This window comes from Nomia melanderi, chromosome 14, assembly GCF_051020985.1.
Source record: "Nomia melanderi isolate GNS246 chromosome 14, iyNomMela1, whole genome shotgun sequence".
In the NCBI taxonomy this organism is placed as follows: Eukaryota; Metazoa; Arthropoda; class Insecta; order Hymenoptera; family Halictidae; genus Nomia; species Nomia melanderi.
The window spans coordinates 2326905-2352173 of NC_135012.1; the positions used below are offsets into that span (position 1 = coordinate 2326905).

The window sequence follows — 25269 nt, forward strand, 5'->3', positions numbered from 1 at the left end:
ACGCTGATTGTCGGTGGTGGATCGACGTTCGAAAGTTTTATTAGTCCATCCGTACATCGTTCTCTTACGGAGGCTTAAATTATAGAATATACAGTTATAGAAGAATAGTTTTGGACGCGCTCGGTTGCTCGGCTCGCTTGTCCTGAGATTATTTATTTCTCCTACGTAACGTTTTAGCTCGAATAACCCTGTTGTCGAGAAATTTTTGTTCGTCTTCGCGGCGGAAAGCAACATTTTTCGATGAGCCGGGAAACTAACGCATTGAATCTGTGTTTAACGGTACGCGTATTGGATCGATGTCGTTGGCTTCAGCTCGATGTACTGGGGATACTCGAGCTGTAGAACAACGTAGCGACGGGATACAAACGTCCTCGTGAAGAAGTAACTCATCCCTTGGAACAACATGGGGCAGAGAGCTGGTTTCCCGGCTGCCTTCGCGGTACCATTGTCAACCATGTCCCACAAGTCGATCATTTGGCAACCCGATGGCCTGAAAGAGTAAACATTCTTATGTGTATCGGGGATGGGGATCTTCTCTTTATTATCTAGAATCTCGAGATTTAATTACAGATTCGCGTAGGCAAAGCACAACGGTTCTTCTAATACGACATAGTTGACCCCCATTTTTCTCAGTGTCAAGTATACCGAAGGCTCGTCTTTTCTGCTGAAGATCTCGTATACTTGGAGCGTTCTATTTCTGAAATACGGAACAGCTCGTAGCATCATGAAGATTAAATATTAAATAGAACGGAACAAGGATACGCGATAGTATTAAGTCACTTATTAGAAAATATTTTCAACAAAAACAATGCTAATAAAAAATTTCATGAAGTACACGTGAAACGATCGTGAATCATTGAATTAGAGGCACACCTCATCTCTTTGCTCTCGTAATAAGGATTGTTAACGATAGGTCTACCCGTGGAGAGCATCAAGTTTGCCATCAAAGACATCTTGCCAGCGAAGACCGCGTCTTTCGGCGTGTTATTCTTTATCCACTCGAACAATTCCTCTTGTTCGAGGTTCATGAACTCCCCTATAATGTAAAAAGACCCTGTTCAACGTTCAACGAGTTCAGGTGTCTGAAAACCGTTCCGACTTCCCGGCAACATTACCCATAATGCTTCTTTCTTCGCGGAACCTGTCTATACCGTGATAGGACATCGCGGATATTAACAGCACCACGACAGCGGTCCTCATCTTGTTACCCTTCAATCCGACTTTCTCCAAGTATCTGCTCGCGCAGATTGTGCCCGCTACTATGCAGAGCTGCGGGTTCATGAACAGTTTCAGTCTCATGATGAAAACTGCCATTATTATAAACGCAACTGTCTGCAGTCCGTTGTAGGCCACCTCTGGCTCTATGGCTGTTAGGTATCCTCTAACTTTATAGTTTCTATACCAGTAGTACAGTATTAAAATGCCGGCTAATACGGCGATCGGTAGCAACGAGGTCTTTATCAGTATTTCGTAGCTCCTGAACGGTAGGAAGTCGAATTCAGCTGAACACGTGTACAACATTGTATGGAAGTCTCGGTAATTGGTCAGCTTTGCTTTCAGCAGATTGTACACGTGTGCGTCGTCCTCGAATGCTAAGTAGAACTTAAGGAGTACCGTGCTGACGACTACGAGGACGATTTCTATAGGTGTCTCTAGATTTACACCGAGGTATTGGGTTGGCCTCTCCGGTAACTCAAAGTTAATGATGGTAGCCATCAACAGGCACATGTACAAGGAGTACAGTAAAGTGCTGTCGTCGGATAGTAGCCTCGTCGCTATAAATGCCGGCCCCGCGTGGCATAAGCAAATGAGCATGCAGAAATCATTTGATATTACTTTCATCCATTTCAGTATAAGCAGCGCAATGATTTGTGTGCTGTACACGAAATGCGTGAATTGCCAACAACACAGGCTAAGCATTATAGCTGAACACATTTTCTGAAAGAAATCAGCAAGTTATTTCACTGAGGAGACTCTTTATTTTCGCCTCAGTGTCCAATTGAATGTTTCAACGCACTAGAAATAATAGCGGAGGTATTTTCTTCCAGGTTTGTCGATTGCCTTCTCTAAGGAGCACGGTAAGCAGGTACATTTGGTAGAGAATCATAGGGTACGCAAAGCTTTCTCGCAATGGTGGAGTCCACTGAACTCGAGTGCACTCGTTGTGGTTGTAGAAGAACAACAGTGTCGTGATAATCCCACCGAATAAGCTGTTGCTCAAGTATACGGAATAATAAAATAGAATGGCTGCTGTACACATGGCACTGAACCAGACATATCCTAAATAAAAATACACAGGTACAGCCAAACCCGCACAGCTTATTACTGGTGGCACATTTTCTCCTCTTTCTATCTGAAAGTGACACTTTCCTGACAATGTTATAGGAGAGGGGAATTATATCTTTTATTGTATGCAGAGTCAATTTGTGAACAAACATTTATCAGGAATGAGGAATCAGGTGCTTCTACATGCAGACTCTGGATACAAATCCAATACAAATAAGTCTTACTGTCCAGCATTCCGTTATAGAAATGATTTCCAAATTCTTGGACCAATGATATAGCCATCCGATTAACAACTGCAATCCATTAATTCTTATTGTTTCTCGTTCTAATACCTATACCTTAAATTTTACGCACATAGGATATCCACTTAGGTACCCATTGTATAAAATTGAGCATAGCATAACGTTTAGTTAGTCTTAACGTCTCTCTCTCTCTCTCTCTCTCTCTCTCTATCGTATTTGGAATTTCATGCAACTCTTTAACGGGGTGAACTAATCTCCGTTCGATTCCAGAATCAATTTAATCAATGGGAGTTTACCAATTGAAGTACAGTACCTCTGGCAGCAAGTTATATTTTGCACTGGCATTTATAACATGTCCATACTCCGATATATTATCGTGCCTAATTTTTCTCCAGCCCTCCATAAATGTTTCCGATTCCGCGATCGTTTTGAAGTACGAGTAATACATTCCCTGCGAATATGAAAACAAGAGAATCATACCTGGACTTCCCTGGCAGAGAGACATATTCTGCCTTTCAGAATTCGTTCAGAGTTCGTACCATTTCCGTGCGGAAGGACATTTCCCTCTCGATTTCAGACAGATGCGAGAAATGACGGTCATTTTCGAAGAGCGTGGATACATGCCACCGATGGAAAATGCCAATGACCCAACCTGTCGAAGAAAATAACATAACACTGTAATCTACATATCGAAAACATAAATACACGTTTTCTTTTCATTAAAAAACAAACTTTTCACCTATGACTGTTACAGCAAATTTGTATACACGAGTCTCACTGTCACCATTCGTGGCCATCTTTAATAACTGATCTGTTTTGATCACATGACCCAAGATCAGCGCCACGATCCGCGTCATTTCAAAATGTCTGCCGTTTGTCCAAAAAACTTTCAACCTTCTATTCATTTTTATTATCGAAAATGCAATTTAAAACGCGTCGATTTTAATGTCAGCTTGTAGGAGAAACGTCGAGACGTCAAATGTGAGTGGACTATCCTATACATTACGCTCGCACAATAAAATCCATATAGATATATATAAAGGAAACTTCTGTGCATAACCAGTGAACATTTGATTTCAAATTAGTTCAGAATTCTGACAGAAAAGAACACTATACGTTCACGTATTTTTAATAACGATGAACCAGAAATAAATCGAAACCATTATGCAAATGTATTCAAGAAAATATTACATTAACGATCGCCTAGGATTAATTAAATTTCAACGCGGAAGCAGCACGATTTTTCAAGCTTAAATCAAGTTTTCAGAACATCCGCTGCTTCAAATGATAATTTTATGTTTAATTGGTCTCTTATAAAATATAAATCAAACAAGCAACTGTTCCAAGTATCTCTTTCCACTTTTGATATCGTGCATCGCGTTTCGTCGAATGACACGTCTCTGTTTCGTTCACAGCACCGCGAGTTAAGGTAACAGGATAATTTACAACGAGCGCTCGATTCTCCAGGAGAAATATGAATTTCCATGGACAGGGGGACTTCCTACGGCCCTGGATGTGCGCGTATCGCCAGGCGTGCATTGGCACTCCCGCTATCGATCAGTCGCGTGTTAGTCCACCGTGACATGGAGGATCTCTTGCTGCAGATCGTCAGGGAGTCCAGTAATGCGAAGCTACAGAATTTACGGAAATCGGCGCAGGAAGCGCACGGTGAGTCCTTTCTATCCGAAGACTCGAAATCAATTTCATTCCAGCCTGCGTACGCCAGGAGACTCGGCCACTTTACCATTCGGTTCAATATGCACGCTAACCACCCTCGCTTGACACCCATTCGCCCATTATTTCGCAATATGTTACATTAGAAAATAAATTATCCTTTAATCCGTTTACTTTTCATCCGCGATGAATATAGAATTTCCGAGAATTACCGTCAGCTCGAAATTGCTGCATCCCCTATCGGTCGTCGTTTTATCATTTGTTTCTGGATGGAAGGAAATTTATATTCATATTTGGATTTTTTCCTTTGATACTGGATGAATGTTAGAACCGTGGAAATAGTACGTATAGTAGAGATAATAGAGGATTCGTGATTTTCACCGCAGATTTCTTGGAGAAGCAGCAAGCGTTGCTGCGCGATCCACCCCACGAGCTGCGGGCAAAATGTCTACACACCTTTCAGCTAGCACTGGAGACCAAGAGGAGCAAATTTGTCGCGTTCGGTCTGTCGGGATTACATGTACGTACCGCGACGAATTTTTTCGTGACCCTGGCATAACGTGCACGCATACATATACGAGTTACATCCGCCCGCGGGAAGGAACTTCGCGATAATGCGTGTGATATGACCGCACAGCTGTACCGTTTGAAATATTCCTCGACAAGGTGTCCCTTGTGTTCATCTTTTTATTTCGACGAAATGAACATAGAGTTTATCTTATTCTCCGAAATATTATTAGAAGAACATGGGACCTAGTTTTCTATTTGGGACTCGTAACGAATAAAGATAAAATTTGTAGAACTTCGATGTTCCCTGATTTTCTTGGATTTAACGGGTCGATTAGATTTTTAACGGCAACGTTTAAAATACAGAAAATGTTGAGAGACGACAGGTTCCAGTCACCCTACGAGCCAGAAGACGATTCTTTATGGCTGCCCGCGCAAATGTTACACGCGATGGGTTCGATTCTGTCGCAGTCCGACGACACGCAGACGGACATGCTGAAAGTGAGTCCGAGTTCAGTCGAAATTCGTTGGATTCTCGAGGGAAGCATACGATTTATGTTACAACCTTTGCACAGGTTCTGCTGCAAGTCGCCTGTTCTTCTTATTGGACGATGAACGGCCGCTTAATAATCGCCATACTCACTACCTGCTGCGAGGCTTTCGAAAATGGGAACCAGGCTGTGAGGACCGCCGCGCAGGCTGCGACGAGTCAGACCTTGCGGTCCTTCTGCCTGTTTTTAGGTAACTAAAATCCAGCAGAAGAATCCTTGAGAAATCAAATTGAACATTGTTACGTTCCTCTCTGTTCGTACTTTCATTTGCAGTAACGAATGATCTCGCAGTCACAGAAACCTACTAAAAAAATGTAGAACGCGTGCAGGCTTTCTTCTCGAGATAATAAATTCGCTTTCCGTGCACCTGTTCGTTTCATAGCGAGCGGCGTTCATTACAAATGGAAACTGTGAATTCTAAATGATCTGTCGAGCGGGTAACGTTCCCCGTACATGCAAATACCTCGTGATCACAGTCAGACAGAAGTTTGATAGATAGAATGCGCCGTTCGCGTGACGGCGACGCTTGGCCCGCTAAATTCCGCGATCGCTGGTCTATTTCCCGATACCCCGTGATTCCATCGCTGCACGTTAGCGGAATTGACGATTATTGTTTCCGACAGACGAGGAGTGCCAGGAGATGGACGAGAACGCGAAGAAGAATAAGAACGTGTGGGAGAGGGGAGTGTCCTGCTTCAACGAGGCATTGCCGATACTCCAGTACATCTGCAGCAAGCTGGACGAGGCGCAGAAGTAAAATGAAACAGTATTAATCGGGAGTGAAGCCTGCATTTTCTGATCGTAGGAAATCTTGTTCCAGTAACGGTAGAAACGGGAACACGGTGGTCTTCCTTCTGGAGTGCCTGCACACGTTGATTTCTTCGTTGCCGCAGAAGATCCACACGAACGCACACTTCACCACGTTCCTCTGGCAGAAGTTCTGTCCAGCGTTGATCGCGTTCCTCGGGACGCCCAGGGTGGACAAAACGTTCACCTCCAGGGAGGGAAAGGAGAACGAAGTGGGCAGAGGATCCGGGTACTTAGCTACTTCGCTGAGCTTTGATAGTCATCAGGCTAAGACTGTCTACAGGCACGTGGACTGACGTTTTGGAAATGAATGTATCAAATGTACCTTTAGGGAACTCGTAGAACAGTTTAATCAGTAGAAGAAATAGTAACCAGTAGATGAATCGAACAGATTCCTCTCTAGATATCTTTGAAGAAAGACGAAGCTACTTTCTTTCATCTTAGAACTTCAATTCTGAACCCTTCGATTCGTCTAATGTACCTCTAGGGAACTGTAGAACAGTTTAATCAATAGAAGAAATTAACAACCAGTAGATGAATCGAACAGATTTCTCTCTAGATATCTTTGAAGAAAGACGAAGCTACTTTCTTTCATCTTAGAACTCCAATTCTGAACCTTTCGATTCGTCTAATGTATCTCTAAGTAACTGTAGAACAGTTTAATTAGTAGAAGAAATTAATAATCACCAGATGAATCGGAAGGTTCAGAATTGGAGTTCTAAGATGAAAGAAACTAGCTTCCTCTTTCTTTAAACGTGTCTAGAGAGAAATCTGTTATACAACATTTGTAATATTTTACGTAATTTCTCATTAATAGCATCGGAACAGAACTGGTTCGATTAGTAGGCTGTGTAGGACCCTTGAGACCGGTCCTGGAATCAGTGTTCCATCGAATGCTGCTATATCCGCCTCCCCAGCAACGTTTGGAGTCTTTGAAAGCTTTGAAGGAGCTCTTGCGTAGTCCCAGTCGAATGGTAGACTTCGCTGGGCCATTGCTAGTGGAAGAGGACAGATCGAGTCACATTCAGAGCGACATGGCGTTGATGAGATTGTAAGTTGTTTTCTTCTTGGTAAGTGGATCGCGTTAATGATTCGTGGTTGAACTTAGGGCAATGGACTCGATCGAGGAATCAACGACTGGAGGATTGAGTATACTGCACGCTAGCGTTTCGTGCGTGGTCGCGATGCTCTCCGCTCTTCAGGAACTGTGCGAGGGGAAGGCCATTAATCACACTTACACGTGCGCGATCAATAGTTTGTACGAGGACCTGGAGTCCTGCGACTATAGAGGGCCGCTGACTTACCAGAGCATGGCTCGGCTGCCAAAAACTTATAGGTGAATCAATTTGATTTCCTCCATCGATGAAGTCAATGTTTCACATCCTCTTAGAATGCTTTTAGAATCTAGAAGATAGTTCCGAGAATATCGAATGATGCAAGGATTTATTGCCATTTCGGTTATCAAACTCTAGTACTGAATTTTCAGAGAGCAATTGGAGTTGATGAAGAAGGGAATAGGATCCGATTCAGATTCTTCAGGGCATGGGCCATCGGAAGACGGCGACTCGACGGACACAGAAGGCCCTCAGAATGACTCGGACGAAGTGCAAGAAGAGAACAGCTTAGAGGACAATGACTACGCGATGGAGAATGAAAGGGAGAGGCTGCGATTAGAAAAGCTTCCGAAGTGTTTACACGTTGGTAGACAGGTAGCCGACGAGTGCAACGTGGACGTCGAGCGACACAACGCGAGGAAGTTCGTCAAGACACTGAAAAGCGACCTGATTCCTATGGTGTTGAGCCTGAGGAGCAACATAGAGGTTGACGAGGCGTTGCAGAACTTTGCATCGGAATACTGTCAAGGTATGAATGTGACCTTTAATTTAATAGTAACTTATTTAATTATTGTTTTCCAATTTTAGGAGTCTTCACAGCGCAGCAGAAGATCCAGGAGCAGACTGACATCAGTACGGACTCCTGTGCACTGATCACGATCATGAACGCTGATGGGATTTATCTGGCCACCTATGCTGCCTTACTTCTGAACTTAAAGCTGATCAGGATTAACTACTATCACGAAGAGAGTCGTCAGGTCCCAATCAGTGAGGTATGGATACATAAACTGTTACTCTAATCATTTAACAACTGCAGGGAGTCTAAAAATGAAATTCCTCAGGAACAATTCGTGGAAGAAGTACACGGTTCGGGAGTTCTGGTTTATCTGTCAGCCACCTGGCTGTCTGAACTCTATCAGCAAGTGTTAGCCTGCAATCTTCTCGAGAGATGTGGTTACAGTCCCCAATATACGGAGCACAGTGCTCTGATAAATGTTCTGACAGGTGATTAAATCCGCTGCAACCTAGTGAAAGCTTATTGAATCTAGAAACTGCTGACTGAAATTTATTCTTCCAAGACGTCGATGGCATTCCTGGTAGTCAAAGAGGCGGGCAGCTTCTCTCAGACTACATAAGACTGGAAAAAGCTCAGCTGTCTCGAAGCGAGCCGACACCGGAAGCTGAAGCAGGCGCGAAGCTGTCCAGAAGAGTACTGACTTGCTGTTGGGGAAGCATGATGACTGTTCTCACGACTGGTCTGAATCCTCCCAAGGAAGAGAACAACAAGGGTATACTGAATAGAGATGGCGGCAGAAGAGGTATCAGGGATACGGTGGTGTTGTCTCTGGAAGGTCTCCATAAAGCTGCGATTTTGAGTAATGTCCTTGGTCAGTGGAGTTCCTTGATGCGTTGATAATTTTCCGAGATGCAGCAAGAGTCAGCAATAATGTCTCATTCTTATTATTCAGGCCTTCAGAATCGTTGCGGCTCGATTTTCGCTTTGCTGGCTAAAGCAGCCTGCACAGAGCAGTCGATATCAAGGATCACTCGAACGAAAGACGTTCTGCGTTTGAAATTGCAGAACAGAGCGACGAATATTCATACCTCGCATGCTTTAAGCATGGATGTTCTTCTGGGCAAAGGTTTGGAGCTAGGGAGTCATGGCAGTGACTGCTGGCCACATGTTTTTACGTAAGATATTATCGTTTGATCCTTAATGAATCCTCATCGAGAGTATTTTATAAAAGAATCTCTGTTTTCATACAGCTGCTGCTTATACGTGAGCAAACTAGAACACGACTTCTTCGGGAGAAACCAGAATCCACCGTTGCCGAAGACGCAGCAAAAGAAGGAGAAGAAGGAGACTGCGAATGGGGATCCCAAAGGAAGTCAGGACAAATTGAGACTGAGTTTTAACATCACCGACGAAGAGGAGACTTGGTAATCATGCTGAAGGATTTTCTTTGGTTTAATCGAAGTCTCTTCGAGGATTAACGAAGTTGCATTCTTACAGTGTCGACGTCTACAGCTTCTTGTCTAGTCCTTACACGCAGAACCCCAGCTCAGACACGATTCCAGAGATCATCCAAGAGTCCAACGCGGACAGCCAGTTCAATGGTATCCTTCCTGCAGATTACGCAGCCAAGATCATCTGTGTCCTGTCGCAGCAGGTCGATAGGCTCTTCGAGAACGCCGCGTTGAAATTGAACCTTCGAGCGCTGTGCTTATTCCTGACTGCTCTCTGCAAAGCTAGTAAAGCTCAGCTGTTCAAAACGTCGGACGGATTTAAGGATAATAAAAGATTCTGGTGGAGGAGGAGCAAACCCAGAGAAAACGAGATGAACGTGTTGCTGTTGGCTAGATTGGGAGAGGTCATGCTGAAGTGCGTGAAGAGTGGACGACCTCTGATCCATATAATGAGGGTAGGAATGTTTTCTGATGTTTTCTATGAATTAGAGATTGAATCTCCTAGTTCCTTTAGTAATATGAACACCTATTCGTAGGTGTGGAGCATTCTGGGTCCCCATTTCATGGAAGCAGCCTGCCATAAAGACCGCAGCATCTCCAAGAAGGCTGTCCAATGCATCCACGACTCTATGGCTGCTTTGTTGAACGAGCAAGTCGAGTTGCCGCATTTCCACTTCAACGAAGCACTATTCAAGCCTTTCGAGAACCTGTTGTGCCTAGAACTTTGTGACAGCGATGTGCAAGACCAAGTATGTGAAATCCTGAAGTATATTTTAATAGATAAACACTGAATCTTCCGAAAATGGACAGTTTTCATTTCATTCGCTTCAATGCCGAAGTTCAGTAAGAATCTTCTTTAAAAAGTTTCGTTTATACACATCGTTTGAATGAACCCTTAACACTCGAACTACCGAGCATTTAATACGATTAATATGCAATTCCTATACAAATTGTAACAATAGATTATTTTCCGTTTCTTCGGACATTCATTATAGTACTGAAACGAAACTATTTTCAAAATCATTTCGAATATTCAATGCTTCGAAGACATCAATAATTGCTGAACAAAAGAATCGAAACCAGTCATTTTGACGGTAGTTCTAGTGTTAAACAAATACTCTAAAATAATCATCGTCCGTAGATAAATGTCGAGTTCCTTAAAAAATCGAACTGTATCGATCCCTACCAGATCGTCAGCTGCATTTGCGAGTTCGTCGAGACCAACCGTACAGAGATCCGGTCCGGCTGGCGACCTCTGTTCGGCGCGTTGCGCGTAGCGTCGGTCGGCAATTCAGATTCCGTCGAGTCAGCGCCACTTCTGGAGGTCTTCCGGGTGTTCCTGTCCACGGACAACACGCTGGTATTCGCGAACGCGGCGCTAGATTGCATCCTCTGTCTGCTGCGGCACGTGAGAGGGATCGGTGACGCGGAGGGTCATCAGGGCGAGCAGGATCAGGTCGACGTCGCCGAGTCAAGGCGGATGAGGCTCTGCGTCGAGAGTCTCAAGTACCTGTTGAGCTGCAGCGATATTCTCGCGTCGATGTACGGGATGCCGGCTTGCCCCATCTTCCATTCAGCCCAAAGGATTCAAGTCTCGACCATCCCCCAATACGTTGATCCCGCGATCCCTAACTCCGAGCTGATCAGACTGGACAAGCACGCTGAATCCATACAAGAGACTATTCCCGAAAGAGCCCACGACGTCCTCATGGACAACGTTCACACGATCACGACGCTACAGAGTATGGACAAGCCTAGCGGCATCCTGAGAGTCTGGTATATACTGATCGAGGGTTTGGCTAGCGCTACCATGATCTGCCCTAAACGTTACCAACCCCATACTTTGGAGACTCTGTTCCATTTGCTGCGGGACACACTGAACGTTCCCGGCCCAGCTTTCGGCCTGTACTGCGTGAATCATCTGCTGCTCCCGATGGTCCAGAATTGGCTGAGGAAGACCTCGAAGATCTTCAGGGGCTGGGACAACTTCGCGCCGAATTTCAAACAGTGCTGCGGTCTTATCACCGACCTGGTAGTTGACTACTTGACTCATCTTCAAGGTGATTAAGGGAGTTCTCTATTTTCCCTGGAGAAGGGGAGGATATTTAAGGGTTTCCTTGGTGGATTCTAGGTCCCGAGGTTGTCAGGAACGATGCCTATCTTCCGGCCACGACGCTGATGTTGAAACAACTGCTACTGGTGATGGCGGAATGCGTCGTGCAACCTACCGAGAGCATAGCTCGATTAGGCTGCGCCTGCATTAGGTAAGCCCTCTTCGGCTCAGAGTCGAGCGCCTGGAAGGTCCTTTGGAAATGAATCCAGGATTTGACAGCCATTAATCCTGAGCCTATTAAGAGCCGGCTCCAGTGACTGGATATCGAATTAAGATCACTGACTCGCGAGGAAGGCATTCGATGATGGACAGCGATTCGAATTTCACGCTGGACCTGGTTTCAGATCAAAAACGAATTGCACTGATCCGAGGTAACGATCGAACGAATCTTAGATTATCAAATGATCAACGAACATTAGAGTTTCTACGAACAGCAAGGGAAACAGTACAGAATTTTCACAAGTTTAACGTAACTAGGTGTCCTAAGAGTTTAGATAGGATTGTACAGCTTATTTGTCTGTCAGAGTTAAACAAGGATGCCAGTCGTCGAGGAGCCGAGCAAACCGATCAGAAGAGAGAAAGGGTGAATCATAACGCGGAGGTTCGATGGAATGTCCATCGGCGGAGGTTAGATATATCGTCGTTACGGGCGTAGCGTGCGTGTAAGATGATAACGAAGCTTGACAGGCTGTCCGGTGGGATAAGGTAGCCACCGACACTCGACACCCCCGGAGCGTCGTGCCGGCAACACACGAACAAGGAGAAACGTGTGCGGAGCTTATACACGCGACAGTCTCGTCTCTCCTCCTCTCGTTCTCCCTCTCTCACTCCTTCTCCGTCTCTCTGTTTCTCCGGATCACCGTTGGGCCCGGTTGTATCCATTCGCGCGTTTTCTCCGTATTAATGCACGCCGTACATCGAGCTGTGTAATTCAATCCTTGCCGGGGTCGATCGCGAGGTATCGATGTACAGGCGTGCGCCGAGTTTAAAAACGGGACAGGTTCGCGGACAGATAGCTAGCCTGCCAGTGAATGACGAACGGGATCCTGAGCTGAAATCCTAGAGTCACCCACTACCGACGCCGCCAACCCACTTCGATCTACGACCCGGACCTGAATTTCGTCCCGAGGGGTCGGGATGGTTCGACTGACCTGTTCATTCATTCTACTGGTAGTCAGGAATGTGGGTCATCGAAGTTATAAGATAGATCTAGAAGAAAAGGATCTTCAACTGATCTGTTCGAGGATTCCTTCTTCAAAATGAAATATCTGAATCGAGAGAATAGAACTTTTGAAATCAATCCGAGACCTTCGAACCCAATGAACATATCCGCTAACCCTCGATCAACACCGATGACCAAAGTGTCCAGAGTTCAGTTGTCTGGACTATTCCTTAATTTAAGGGATTGCATGTTGTTTCAAGGGAGAAAATCTGATTTGTACAGGCATGTCCTGGTGAACAGTGGCCCACTCCTCACCTCAGAACAATGGGAAGTCTGCGGCGTCGCCTGTTACCGCGCCTGTTCGAATTCCCTGCAAGAGTTGCACCAGCTGACCATGGCTTTCTCGCCGAGATCGGAATCCTTTTACGGCGACATCGCTCAGGTGAAGGTTGCCGCGCGACGGGACGCGACGCTCGAAGAGTCGGAACGTCTGCGACAGCTCGCCGCCCAGGTAAGTTGCCGCATTGTTGCATCTGTGTCTGATCCTCTGATCTGGAAGGTGAACTATTCACTTCTGGCTGTTTGACGTTCGTTGTGCTTCTTTGTGCCCTCTCACATCCGCCATGAGTTCTTTCTCCGCTGAGCGTGTTTGTTCGCCGAGGCTGGCCACGGTGGCCAGTGGAATAGCACTACATCTAGATCTAAAGACGGGTCGTTGCGATTTTCAATGTTTTTTTTTACGCAGTCGACTATGATCGTCGGTATCAGAGAAGATCATCCGTGGTCTTTTTGTCGAGATTTTAGCGTCGCTTTCGTGGTGGTTAACCCTAGAGCTCCTAAGGGTCGCGTCTGGGTTTTGATAGTCTGTCGAACCAGCAAGTCAGGAACAAGTGGTACTTTCCTCGGGTTAGAAGTTGTTTAGACACTTCTATTGCTTAGCAATTATTCGAGGATACTTTGCGTAAGAGAAGTAGCTTGTACTTAAGACACTGATTCCTGGATTCGACGAGTAACAGCTAAACGAGCTGCACCCTAGCGACCTAGGGTTAATCGTTCGATCAAAGTAGCTTCCCCGGTTGTCAATCGGTTACGCGAGTGAGTGAGAATGTGTGTTGTGTACATAGAAGTATATGTATATGTATATCGGCAATTGCCAGCGAGTGAGAGACACGTGGTGCCCTCCTGACCTGACTTGCTCCCAGGTGAGCCAGCTGCGCGAGGTATTGTCTGCCATCAAGAGACAGAATGCGGCGTCACTGCCGACGACACCTTTCCAGGATTCGATGACCATTGAGACGACACTGATCGACCAGCACACTACCTCCTACTCCGTCGGTTGTAGGCAGCACACGACACCCCTCGATTACACTAACACTACGTCGAACACGGGCCCCCATTGGCTCTAGCCGCCCACGGTAACTCACGTCATGGATTTTAAGAAAAAAAAAAAAAAAAATACGAAACAGAGAAAAAAAAGTTTGTTCGAAGAGAAACGAATTGACATACGAGACAACTCGTTAGGAACAGAATAATAAAAAGCAAACTGACGAACGAATCGAATCGAGAATACTTTTAGCTTGATCCGGGATCGAACCGTTGGGACAATTTCTTAGACTACCGCGGCGCGGTCGACGTCGACAGGCCTGCTATCGATACACCGCGACTTCGGTACACAGCAAATTACCGCTTTCTGCCTTTGGAAATCATTTCCCTCGCAAATTGTGATCGTAGACGATACACTCAGATATACTCTCTTTCTCTCTATTTCTATATGTATATATATATGCATATATATATATATATATATATTTATTTCCTTTCTTTCGCTAACGTGCCTCGTGAATCGTGCGCTTTTTCGTGTGTTCGAGCTTGCATCTGTATGGCTGATTGCACACCGTGGCGTAGAATCAACCAAACAAACTCGTTCAATTCGCGAATGTTTTGTCGGTAGATACTGATAGACTGAGATTGCCCGCGCAAACACGCAGCACTGCGCGCCAAATTTTAATAGATACGTATTTTCTATGAAGAGAATTCCGCGGACTGCGGATTCCTGTGCATTCGTAACGAGATACTGAATCGAAGTTCATAATGATCGTCGCGAAGCATACGAATTTAGTATTCCTTAGCTAGCAGAGATATTCGTTGAGGTAGTTAGCCGATATTTTATTTCTCTTTTAGTCGATTAGTTCCTAAACGAGAATTTACATGGACGTCCGTGCACAATTCGTCGGGGTCGAATGGAATTCTCACGAAACGCGAACGCAAGGGATGAGGAACCTCCGCGCGCGTTACGAACGCACGAAATTCGCAGTCCGAGGGTCGATTTTAAATGAAGTTTCATTGCTCAAAAAAAATGGACACAGCATTCGCGGCGATTCGAACACGACGGTGAAGCCAAACTGTCTCAAATTCTACGCCATACCGCAGCGTTCACAAAAACGAATAGAAGACTGTCAGAGTGATCGCCGAAGAAAGCGAATAAAAGGAACAAAAAAAAAAGAACAAAAGAAAGAGAAGGATACGTACTATATGCGTGGTGTGTAACGCATCGATATTGTCAAACACACTCGTGTCTTTTAATCTGTATTTTTGTACCACTCGATGTGTCCGACGCACACTGTTGTCAAATACAGATGCTTTTATTATCTGCTGGTTCGTTGTTGTATTGCACCCCCTTGAATCCCTCAGTCGGCGAACCCGCGGCGGGAAAATCTGTGTTGGGAAAAGAGAGAGGCGGCCGGGGAAGGAGTCGAAGTAAGCCTGTCGACGCGCGGAGACGGCACGATATTTTTGGTAACCGATCTCACCTCGTTTAGATGTTTGCACTCGCTGGTAGAAGGCACAGGTCAGGCTGCAGAACCTCCTCGACGAGGTCCTTTCTCGTTCAATTCGTCCTTGTCCATTGAAATCCTTCACTAATATACTTGATTACGCGTTTCTGATCCTTACCGATGTTGCTTCAACCATTTCACTTGATTATTATTATTTCGTATTGCACAATTCTGCAGACTTGACGACGCATAGCTCACCGAAATAGTCGATGTTTTGTGTCATACTCCTCGTGTGTCTTAGAGGATAAATTTTTGTTTGTTTGTTTGTTTGTTTGTTTTTTTCCTTGTTCGAAAAGAATAGAATTTTAGAATATTTATAATTGGTTCGGTTAGAACCGGTAGAATTGACCGAGGAAAAAAAGGACCCCGTCGTTTTGCCGAGATATCATTTAAACTTAACTTGGCACGGTCTTGCGTATCACCATTAAAATCCATGGCTTGAGTCCATGGCTAGAATTTCACTGTCACATAATATGTACGTGATGAGATATACGACACCAATCCTAGAAGCTGCAGCTTTCGTAGAACGCACACGTATTTTCTAATGACCGAGCGAATTAACGGGATATCACGTTAGGTCGTGCTAGAACCCATCGCCGGTTTCGACGGTCGATTCACCAATGGGCCATCGTCATCTTTAGTCACATCATCACGATATCATCAGCGGCGACATCGCGGGCATCGCGCGCGATCGCTTCTGTAACTTCTCGAGCTGACATTCAATTGAAGAATCAATCGACTGACGCGTCGACTCTCGGTTCATCATCCATGAAAGTCACATTAAAATCGAGACAATTTATTGAACGATAGAACTAAAATGTCCGGATCGATCGTAGTCGTGTTTTCGGCATTTTTGCATCTCATTGATCGACGAAATTCGATGCACTCGGTGCGTCGCGATAAGGATGAACTTTTGAATATGGATTGAAACGGAATTGAAAAGGTTCGAGGATTTAGGAAGAATCGTGCGTCGAACGTGGACCGTTGATCATCGAAAAATGCAGGTTCTTGTGCTCTTCAGGTGTTCCTCCTGGAGGAACAACACGCTGAAGACTCTTTGAGAGCGTCCGACGACAGGTCCTACGTATTTCTACTGTATCCACCTTCCGTGGGGTCGACGCTCAATCCTGACCTTTATATCGTGCGAGTTCAGCTGAGGGCGCTGGTGGTCGGCCTTTTGGTGCACCAGATGTTACTGCATTGCATCGCCAGTGTCCTCTTGCAGACTAATGACTCGTCCTTCCCTAGGTAGGTAGCTTTCAGCAATCATTCAGTAACTCATTACTGATAGACGATAGACGTTTGTATAAATAATCACACACGAATCAGAAGCAAATATTCGATTCCGACTTCAATGCTCGATTTCATGAAAATTCTAGTCTATCACACGTCATCCCGCACTCAATGTCATCGCCGTTGCTAAAAGACTCAGCATCCGGCTGCCTGTCGTATCTCTCAAGCAAACACGTGGACATCTTCCTTTCTGCTCTGGACCTCTCATACGCGGCAGCTTTAAAGTTCGACAGCCGGCCAGGACTAAAATTCCTAGTCCAGAAGGTAGCGAACCTCGAGCAACGGGCGAACCTCTATCGCCAAGCTGGAGCTGCCTGGATCATCAAGCTCGTCACGTTGTTCGAGCTTTGTCTCCGGGAAATAGAAGTAACTGGAGCTACCCTCGAAACAGTGAAATACCTGTTGAACTCTAGCCCCGACGACAAGGACTATCCCAAGGATCCGAATCTCCAGATATTATCGAAATACCTGAAACAATCGCGGACCACTTTCAAAGAACTCTGCGAGAGCTACGTGGACGTGCTGGTGGACAAAGATGGCAAGCACGCGATAGCTGACAGCTTCTCCGAAAGGAAGATATTCCTCTTAGTAGCTCAACCCGATGACTATCCGGAGATCACCAGGAAGGAACCGATTAATGACAGACCTATAGCCACCCCAGCTCCACTGGAGTACAATCACGAGTCCATGGACGAGTTAGATGCTCGAATGGACCACGATGATCCAGATGATCAAGACGACCAAGAGGATATAGAAGCCTATAATCCGAACCTCGACGACGAGAGTGGTTTAGAGGAACTTGGACCAGAATCAGACGAAGATTTGAGACGGTTCAGAGTGTCTGACCTAGCAGTGGAGTATTCTACTGACTCTGGCCCCCCGAGTGAACCGGAGACGGACAATTCCCGGCCTGTATCCAGACTGGGCTCCGTCACGGAGAAGATAGTGTACCTGGACAGGTCAGGTGGCACTTCCAGCGAGGGCTACATCGACGGTAAATACAGCTCGATGACTCCTGCTCCTCTTCAGATGATCAATCGTCGGGACAATTTATTCTACAAGCTGAGTCCTCTTAGGAGAACGGAGTCCGCAGACTCGTTCGGGACCTCCGTTCTAGAAGTAATGGCGACGAGCGCTAGTTTGACGGTCGACGAGATGTCCTATTACAGGCGATCGCGGATGGAGAGGAGGAAAAGCGAAGCGTGCCTGTTGTCCAGGAGGAACTCGCTGAAGTTTGTCATTCCCAGTGAGACAGAGGGCTTCCACAAGTTCGACGCTCGCGGTTCGCCGGCTTGGAGATGCAGATCGGTGATGGAACTGAGGAAGAGGTCGGTGTCCACTTCGATCGATGATTTGGACATGTCGTCTAGGATGTCCTTGAAGATCGAGGAGAAGGACACTTGTTCTTCGATGTGTTTGGAAAATGTCGACGAGCTGCTGAGGGATTACAAACGTAGCAAGAGGGGATTCAGGATGAATCCTTTCTTGAAGGATGACGCTGATGACGTTAGCTGTGAGGGTCAAGGGGTTAAGATTAAGGATACTTCGTTCCAGAAGAAGACTAACGTTCATAAGGACAGCGAGGCGCACAAAAGGGCCTGGGCTGAGACTCTGTGCACTGTTTTAGATTGGACTCTGGCTTTGTCGGTGAGTAAAGAATTTGATTTCATGTTTTCTATTGATTTTTATACGAGGTATATTCTTTGAACTTGTTATCTGTGATAATTCATTAGTTCGTTGAGTAAGATAGAGATATTTATATATCTATTATTGAGACTAAGAAATTAGTAGAAGGGAAATAAAGGTTGGCAACGGGATTATTTTCAGCATGAGAAACTAACTCCCCTACTTCCGGTCTTCGTGGGCGGCGTACAAGTCCTGTCAAGCACCCCTTGGGCCAGGATCTCGGGGAACAAATTCCCACTTTTCCCCACCGAGTTCCAACTGGAAACGTGAAGAAGACTGCTCTCGTTCCTCGGGCAGGATCAAGCACTGAGGCTGATATTTAATCTCGTCTATTACGAACTTTATCGTTGAAGCAAACAGAAAACGGCACAAGAGTACAGTCAATAGTATCATGGACCATTTCGTCGCGAATTGTTAAGGGATTCGAGGATCTCAAGTGCGCGTACCCACTTTTTCAAACTTCATCTTTTCCGAGGAAAGGAGTGCGGCAGATGAACGTGTCTACCGAGATACAGAGCCATTTTAGGGACTGCTTGATCAATTGTGGTAACGTCAACGTTGAACGAGAATATTGAACGGATTCGAAACATTCGAGCGCGTCTGTCCGCAGTTTCGTCAGTTTCGTCTTGAAATCAAAAGAGAACAACCGAGAATCCAAGATTTAGGACCACTTTTAGAGCCGCGGCGTTGACGAAACACTAAGTAATTCCGAAGGGGCACAGGTGAGCAGGGTGCGAACGTCCAATGGGACCGGAAGCCGCGTGCACACGACAGACAATAGCTAATCGTCGATTCTGCGGGCGAAAGAAACGATGTCCCGTTTTCCCGCCTATCTGTAGCGTGTCCCGAAGCGTCGACACGGAGGGACAAGGATTTTATTTACGATCCACTCCGCACGCACATCTCCCGATTCTCATTTTATGCTCTTTGCGCTTAACTGTAGTTTGCGGTCCACTCGGACGCAGCGAAGCCTCGCTTGCCAGCTCGGCGTCGCGACGAGCATCGTGGACTCCGTCGGATGCTCGACTTACCATTCTCTTTCCCAGATCCAGAAAAATCATAGCGATCCCTCTTTGGGTTAATCCGCTGTCCCTGCTTGCATCCATTGCACTTTTTGTCATACCATGCGGCTACAAGATGGTGCTCGGATGCAATTTTGAAATCAACGCGACGCGCGGTCTTGCAAGAAATCTAATGGGACAGTTGCAATAAATTACCGGCGTTAGTTTTTGATATTTTGTAATCTTTCTTTTCTGTAGATTAGAGTTCTAGTTTCGACTATCCATTGCTGTTTTGAGAAATGATCAGGGTGTCTTCGAGAGGCTTAGCTGAGCAATCGAGAACCATCTTGTAGATCTTATTACTTGAAACGATCGTTCTTTTTTAGCACGTAATTCATTTGTGAAGCGTAACCGACTATTAAACAGAGACGAGGAACTTAATGTAATTAGTGAGCTAGAAGAGTTAAGAGTTGAATATGGAATTTAGAGAAACGTTTAGAGCAGAATGTTACTACGAATTTCGTGGAGGATGCATATTAACAGGTCCTTCGGTTTATGCCAAAGAATTAACGAATAAAAGAAGAGTTCTCAGCGCGATGAGTCGTATTGTTAGATTTTATTGTAAATAGTACTCTTAATCGATCTCATGGAGAACGCTAGACAGTTTTCGAGTTGATTTCCCGTGTTTTTTAGCGGACGGCTAGACGACGATTATCGCATTTCCTTTATCGCTTCGATATGACACATTATACAATATATTTTGTATGTCGTTTGTAAATTAGAGAGAAAGGAAAATGGTTATCCGACTGTTGTATAAAATCGACCACCGTCACTCGTCGGTGTTCTCTCCCCCTTCTCCTCAATTCTGTCCTGGATTCCCGTCGGTGTTGAAAATATTGTTGAAACGTTTGGTTTAAACGAAGGAGAACAAGAATGGGAAGAGAGGAAAAGCAAAAAAAAAAGAAAAAAGAAAAATAAAAGATTGCGGACGGATTAATAATCGATAATAAAACGTGCCTACGTGAACCCTGTTTCCTTTCTAAAGAACGACGTATAAACTGCGACTCTAAGGCTGAACAGTTTGCCTATGTGTACGAGAAACAGTACGAACGAATAAACGGTGCATTTATTATGAATTGTTCCCCGTGAATTCCCATGAAAAGTGCGATCAATAAATTATCAATAAATCGTCTGGTTAAAAGTTACTCGGACTATCAATCATTCCTGATTATGTCTCTCATTATGATTTCACGAATTCGAAAGCTTTCTCGGGTCCTTCAGCTCTCAAATTCTCTTCGACATTATCGCAATCGAGTGAATGTTTTTATCTTTTCATTATTTCTGAATTGCGGAGATTCGAGTTTTGCTCGATTCTTTAGTCGAAACGTCGGACGAACACGATCGAATTCGCGAACAGAGAAGAGAATATGAATTTCGTAGACGGCTCGGCCGGGTCAGCGACGGATTTCGCGATGTATCGACGGTGTCGACTATTTTCTGCGAGACGAACAGCGTTTTACTTCATTTTAACGGGCGGGAGACTCTTGTCTGCGGTCGAGTCGTCCTCGTAAAGAGGAAAGCTTACGAGCGACGGCCGCCTCTCGGCTTATTCCACGCTTATATTTCTGCACCGGCGTCCCATTCGCTAGGGCAGTAAACATGAGCGAAGAGGAAGCGAAAGAAGTCACCGGGAAGCGTCTTATCTCCGACGGAAGACGGTGGACGCAGGAAGAATGGATTTATACGAAGAAAATCTAAGCGTTACGAATACTTCAATTGTTCTCGCACTTTCTGCAGTCTACCGAGGAAGTTTTCATTCAGAGAAAGCTACTAAGTATCTCTGTCTTGTGTATCATTCGCGAATTAGCCTACATTAATCTCTTCTTTCGATTATTTCGAGATTCTACGGTTGCAAACGATTAGAAACTATTGCCTAATTTTCTTTTCCGTTTGATCCGTTATTGCGCGTGGAAGTGCTCGTCAATCTTTAGCAGAGAACGTAAATTTGCAGTAACTAATTTTACTTATTTCTTAGAAGAGCCTCCTTCCTTTTTAGCACTGATTACAGAAGCAAAGACGAGATCGTTCGTAAACGGGAAATGGACGTGCAGTAGCTGCAACCTCTCAATCACGATGATTGCATCTTCGTCCTATGCATCGGCTTATCTATTAATTCCTCTTCCAATAAGCAATTTCGCTTGGAACTCGACATTTAAGTAACTTTCTACGACGATTACGCAACGCAATCTACGAGCGGCTATTCAAAATTCACTGACGTTCTCTTGAAACACGCACATCATTGTTGGGAAATCTTCGAATAACTTATTCGACTTACAATAGAATTTTCCTCAATTGAACCGTCAGTATGTTTCTCAGTTAAAAATAACACGACCATATAGACACTCAACTTACGATAGCATTATCCTCTACATCTTCTATTTGGAGTCATCATTTTTACAGAATTGCAAATAACGTTTCAGCAATTACAAATCGAACGAAGCTAGCGAATCCCATCGACGTCTTTCCTCTCTGAAAGTGAATCCGAAGCTTAATGCTTCCAGCCTACTCACCGAGACAAAAATGGCGTCCCCGGCCGCGCAGAGATCCCGGCGGAGGGACAAGGACAACACCAGCAGGCTGGATTGCTAATAAAGGGACGTAGGACACTGCGAGAGCCTGGCCGGTGTAGACCGCAACTATCCATCCGTTCGTCATTTCCAGCGTGCTTTAAATATTAAATAGAGCTCGCTGCGCTCGTGAAAAGGATTATCCGTGCCCTACCGCGCCACGATTCCGGGAGACAAACCGTTTCCCTGTGGTTTGCTCCCATGCAGACGGCTCAGATAAAGATTTTTCTACTCTACATCGTCGAAAAGGATTTCGGCCGTTAATGAAGGCGACCCTCTTCTCATTCTTCCCTCCATTTCTTTCGTTATAATTCCCAATCCCTCGGGACGCGAACATTTTCCGAGGCGACTCGGCGTCAACGCTGCTTCGCGTAAAATCGGAAGCGATCATCGGGAACGAAAGCGAACGAACAGAAAACAAACCCGAAACGCAAATCGATGGGGATTTAGGAACCTGTTCAGGCAGAGACTTTATTTCATGGAAAATATCTGTGTATTTACAATGTTACATGACTATCATTCTCGAACATGCTCGCCGAAAGTCTCGGCTGCCTCCGCGCCTACCGAATCACAATCTCAGACGTCCAGTTCGATGGAACTTCCACGGAAGTTTGTTTTTACTGTCTTATTGATACTCCGCGAGATATTACCCTGCGCTCACTCGATTCACCAAGCGATTCTATCGAAGAATACCAAATCCTCGTGCCAACCCTTACAAATCAGTCACTGCCCGGATATTATCATCGTCAACCATCGAGCACACGAAGTCTCGTCTTTTCGTCAAGTCTCTCGAGAATACCTAGAACACCTCGTCAATATCACAATTAAACACTGGGTATAGTTTCCTCTATCATCCTACTTTCTATGAAAGTAGTCCGAAGCTCTCCAGTCCGAGGACCCGTTCAATAAGGTCTCCACACATCGTTCCTCTGCTCGTTTTCCTCTCCGAGCACGCCGATCTCCAGTCTGTTGCTGCTGATGGTGAGATTGCTACCGGCGATGGTAACCTGCTCGTCGCTCAGGTCGCCGTGCAGGTGTAAGTGGATCTGGTTCTGGTTCACGGTGCTGTATAGTTGCGGATAGAGGACCATGGGCGCCGGGCTGATGTAGTTTTGACTGGGATTGTTGTAGTAACCCTGGTAGTTCGGATTGTAGTTGTGGGAAGCGACGGGGACCGGCGTCGCTGGCCCGGGAGTCCAGGAGCCGTAGTGGTAGCCGGGACTGCCGCTTCCGGTTCCCCCGCTGGCGAACAGGTCCGGGTCGCTGGACTTGCTGGGCACCAGCGGCAGCGACGACGACGACGTCCCGTGGCCAGGGTACATTGACACGCAGTTAGGGGTGTAGGTGTCCTGCTGGTTCTCCGAGGGCAGCACTGCAAGATGGAGCAGAATCGAGATGGAATACAAATTCCTGGGATCAGGTTGACCAAATGGTGCTCCGATGGATAATTTCGAAGGATCTCTTCAGATTGTAGGAAGACGTTGGTTACTTTGGAATATCTGGAGGGCTGTGTTGCTCGTAGATGGAGTGTTACTTGAAGATTCGAGGATTTATGTAGGTTTCTGTTGGGTATTTGTCTCGATGGTTCTGGAGGTATTCGTGCGCAGGCGTATGAGAGGCGTTGAGATCAAGGATTATGAAAGTGCTGTTAATTAAGGTTATTGCACAGAATAGCGAGTTAATTGTCCCGCGATTATCGGGGATTAGAGCATTCCAAGCGATTCATCGAGGAAACGATTGTATCCAAGTGTCAATGAGAATACAGTGACGCGCGAATTTTAACGAAGTTTACGTTGACGAAGTTGTTGCGACTCGTTGTTATGTCACGCAGGGAAGGAAGAACGCGTTCCTGGAATGCCTTTTGCGTCATGGAATTGACAGATTTAATCCGGAGTGTTTTCCTTTATAGGAGAACCTGGGTTTCGTAACGTTTCAGCAGGAGTTTTATCGGTAAAGGACGCTTACCAGTGGGTAACGGCATCGGTTCCGTGGTCGGATGGTGAGACAGTGGTTCCCCGGGGTACGAGAACGCTCCGCCAGGAATGGGTGGCGAGAATGAACCGCCGCTGCTCACCGGAGGTGCTGGATAAGACGGTGCCGTCGACGGATAGGTCCACTCTGCTGTCCCTGTACTCGTGTCTGCGACAAAAATCGATGTTCGCTCGTCAGTCAAATAAGTACACTGGCAAATCACGCTACGCGACACTTAGAAAATGTGTATAAACGACCTATAGGTAGCTGTCTCTAACCTTCGACGCGTTAAATGCATCGTCTATAGTCACCGGGTGAGTCTAAAATTACATTTTCCTTGTTTTTATAACGGTCTACATGCTAATAACGCGAACAACGCAGGACGTGTTGAACTTTAAAGAATTTCCTTTCCTGTAGAATCTGTAGTGTTCGAGAACAGCGTGAAGAAATCAATTACGCAGCAAAGGTTAAGACACTACGAATCAAGATCGAGGTTCCCAGTGAGTAATGCCGTAAAGTAAATCGAAGTGACTCACTTCTTTGATGGGGCATCGAGACAGCTAGTATACTAATTACATCCTTTCCCTTTTATTCAACCTGCTCGTTCTCTCTACAAGTCAACGCTCTAGTTTTTGTTCAAGATACTTCGGATTCAGAACGATAACGTTAGCAATAGTTAATTTAGATTATTCGTTATTGTAGCTGATTAAATAAAGTATAGTAATTAATATCTATAATAAATATTCAACATTCTCAGCGCCGGCTCATCCGATTTCTCAGAACAGTTCGATTCCCCGATTCCCCAAAGTTCGCAATTAATTCCGGTTAAATGATTGCGCCCGCGCGGAACGGGCAACGAAATAATTAATAAATGTCGATTAACATCTCGTGAAATATTTATCGCGGTCCTCGCGACTTCCGTCGGACGTCCGATGAATTCCCAAGTGGCTTCAGCCGGGTACGACGCACGCGCCGCCGTGGCCCACGGCTCAAGTTAAGGAAACAACGAGGAAAACACATCGCGCGATAGGCTGAGTCATCGATGATTCGGCGAGACGTGTCCCGCACCGTTCCCCGCTGCACAACGGAGACGACGACGAATCAGAACGATTATGAAATACGCGTTCGCGCGTCGATCGCGGGAGATCCAGGGGAATAATGTTTCACGAAAAAGTCGCCGGCGACACACAATACTTCTTCTTTCCTTTATTCC

General features: G+C 45.6%; 4 protein-coding genes across 6 annotated transcripts in view; 1 reads left to right on the plus strand and 3 right to left on the minus strand.

The window, feature by feature from the left end:
* The window catches only part of LOC116426966 (uncharacterized), a 29121-nt gene extending 25968 nt beyond the window's left edge, over positions 1 to 3153 (minus strand). Inside the window, exon 1 of the mRNA XM_031976725.2 lies at positions 3009 to 3153. Within this exon, the coding sequence (XP_031832585.2) occupies positions 3009 to 3033 (25 nt within the window). The 5' untranslated portion in view covers positions 3034 to 3153. The remainder of the gene's footprint in view (positions 1 to 3008) is intronic.
* LOC116426967 (C-mannosyltransferase dpy-19) lies at positions 48 to 3411 on the minus strand. The gene is made up of 9 exons (XM_031976728.2): positions 3268 to 3411; positions 3068 to 3180; positions 2842 to 2979; positions 2511 to 2579; positions 2018 to 2353; positions 1116 to 1938; positions 874 to 1036; positions 569 to 697; positions 48 to 490 (listed from the first exon to the last, which is right to left on the minus strand). Exons 1-9 carry the CDS (start codon positions 3383 to 3385, stop codon positions 274 to 276), a joined length of 2106 nt encoding a protein of 701 aa, XP_031832588.1. The 5' UTR covers positions 3386 to 3411; the 3' UTR covers positions 48 to 273.
* A 616-nt stretch (positions 3412 to 4027) lies between these two features.
* On the plus strand, positions 4028 to 20663 carry LOC116426964 (brefeldin A-inhibited guanine nucleotide-exchange protein 3). Of its 3 annotated transcripts, none has more exons than XM_031976718.2 (22): positions 4028 to 4196; positions 4589 to 4722; positions 5076 to 5210; positions 5285 to 5450; positions 5884 to 6013; positions 6066 to 6350; positions 6885 to 7118; positions 7176 to 7403; positions 7554 to 7930; positions 7990 to 8174; positions 8244 to 8406; positions 8481 to 8789; positions 8871 to 9093; positions 9169 to 9342; positions 9416 to 9824; positions 9906 to 10118; positions 10559 to 11429; positions 11501 to 11633; positions 12927 to 13155; positions 16500 to 16726; positions 16858 to 18418; positions 18599 to 20663. In XM_031976718.2, exons 1-22 carry the CDS (start codon positions 4112 to 4114, stop codon positions 18725 to 18727), a joined length of 6600 nt encoding a protein of 2199 aa, XP_031832578.2. In that variant the 5' UTR covers positions 4028 to 4111; the 3' UTR covers positions 18728 to 20663. The 3 variants fall into 3 exon arrangements, with proteins under 3 accessions (XP_031832578.2, XP_031832579.2, XP_076230063.1); XM_031976719.2 differs by having other exon boundaries at positions 6081 to 6350; XM_076373948.1 differs by lacking the exons at positions 16858 to 18418; positions 18599 to 20663 and adding an exon at positions 13847 to 14059 and having other exon boundaries at positions 16500 to 16637.
* A 1413-nt stretch (positions 20664 to 22076) lies between these two features.
* The window catches only part of LOC116426991 (uncharacterized), a 36981-nt gene continuing 33788 nt past the window's right edge, over positions 22077 to 25269 (minus strand). The window contains exons 5-6 of the mRNA XM_031976788.2: positions 24051 to 24224; positions 22077 to 23457 (exon numbers count right to left, since the gene is read on the minus strand). Coding sequence (XP_031832648.1) covers positions 22988 to 23457; positions 24051 to 24224 — 644 coding nt within the window. The 3' untranslated portion in view covers positions 22077 to 22987. The remainder of the gene's footprint in view (positions 23458 to 24050; positions 24225 to 25269) is intronic.

What these genes read in the sequence shown, in the direction of transcription:
- LOC116426964 (XM_031976718.2), top strand. Translation starts at nt 4,112, where the DNA reads ATGGAGGATCTCTTGCTGCAGATCGTCAGGGAGTCCAGTAATGCGAAG. An exon ending in TCGGTCTGTCGGGATTACAT is followed by an intron (nt 4,723 to 5,075) that starts GTACGTACCGCG and finishes TTTAAAATACAG; the next exon opens with AAAATGTTGAGAGACGACAG. An exon ending in CGGCTGCCAAAAACTTATAG is followed by an intron (nt 7,404 to 7,553) that starts GTGAATCAATTT and finishes CTGAATTTTCAG; the next exon opens with AGAGCAATTGGAGTTGATGA.
- LOC116426967 (XM_031976728.2), bottom strand. Translation starts at nt 3,385, where the DNA reads ATGACGCGGATCGTGGCGCTGATCTTGGGTCATGTGATCAAAACAGAT. An exon ending in ATTTGCTGTAACAGTCATAG is followed by an intron (nt 3,181 to 3,267) that starts GTGAAAAGTTTG and finishes TTTCTTCGACAG; the next exon opens with GTTGGGTCATTGGCATTTTC. An exon ending in AATATAACTTGCTGCCAGAG is followed by an intron (nt 2,580 to 2,841) that starts GTACTGTACTTC and finishes AATGGATTGCAG; the next exon opens with TTGTTAATCGGATGGCTATA.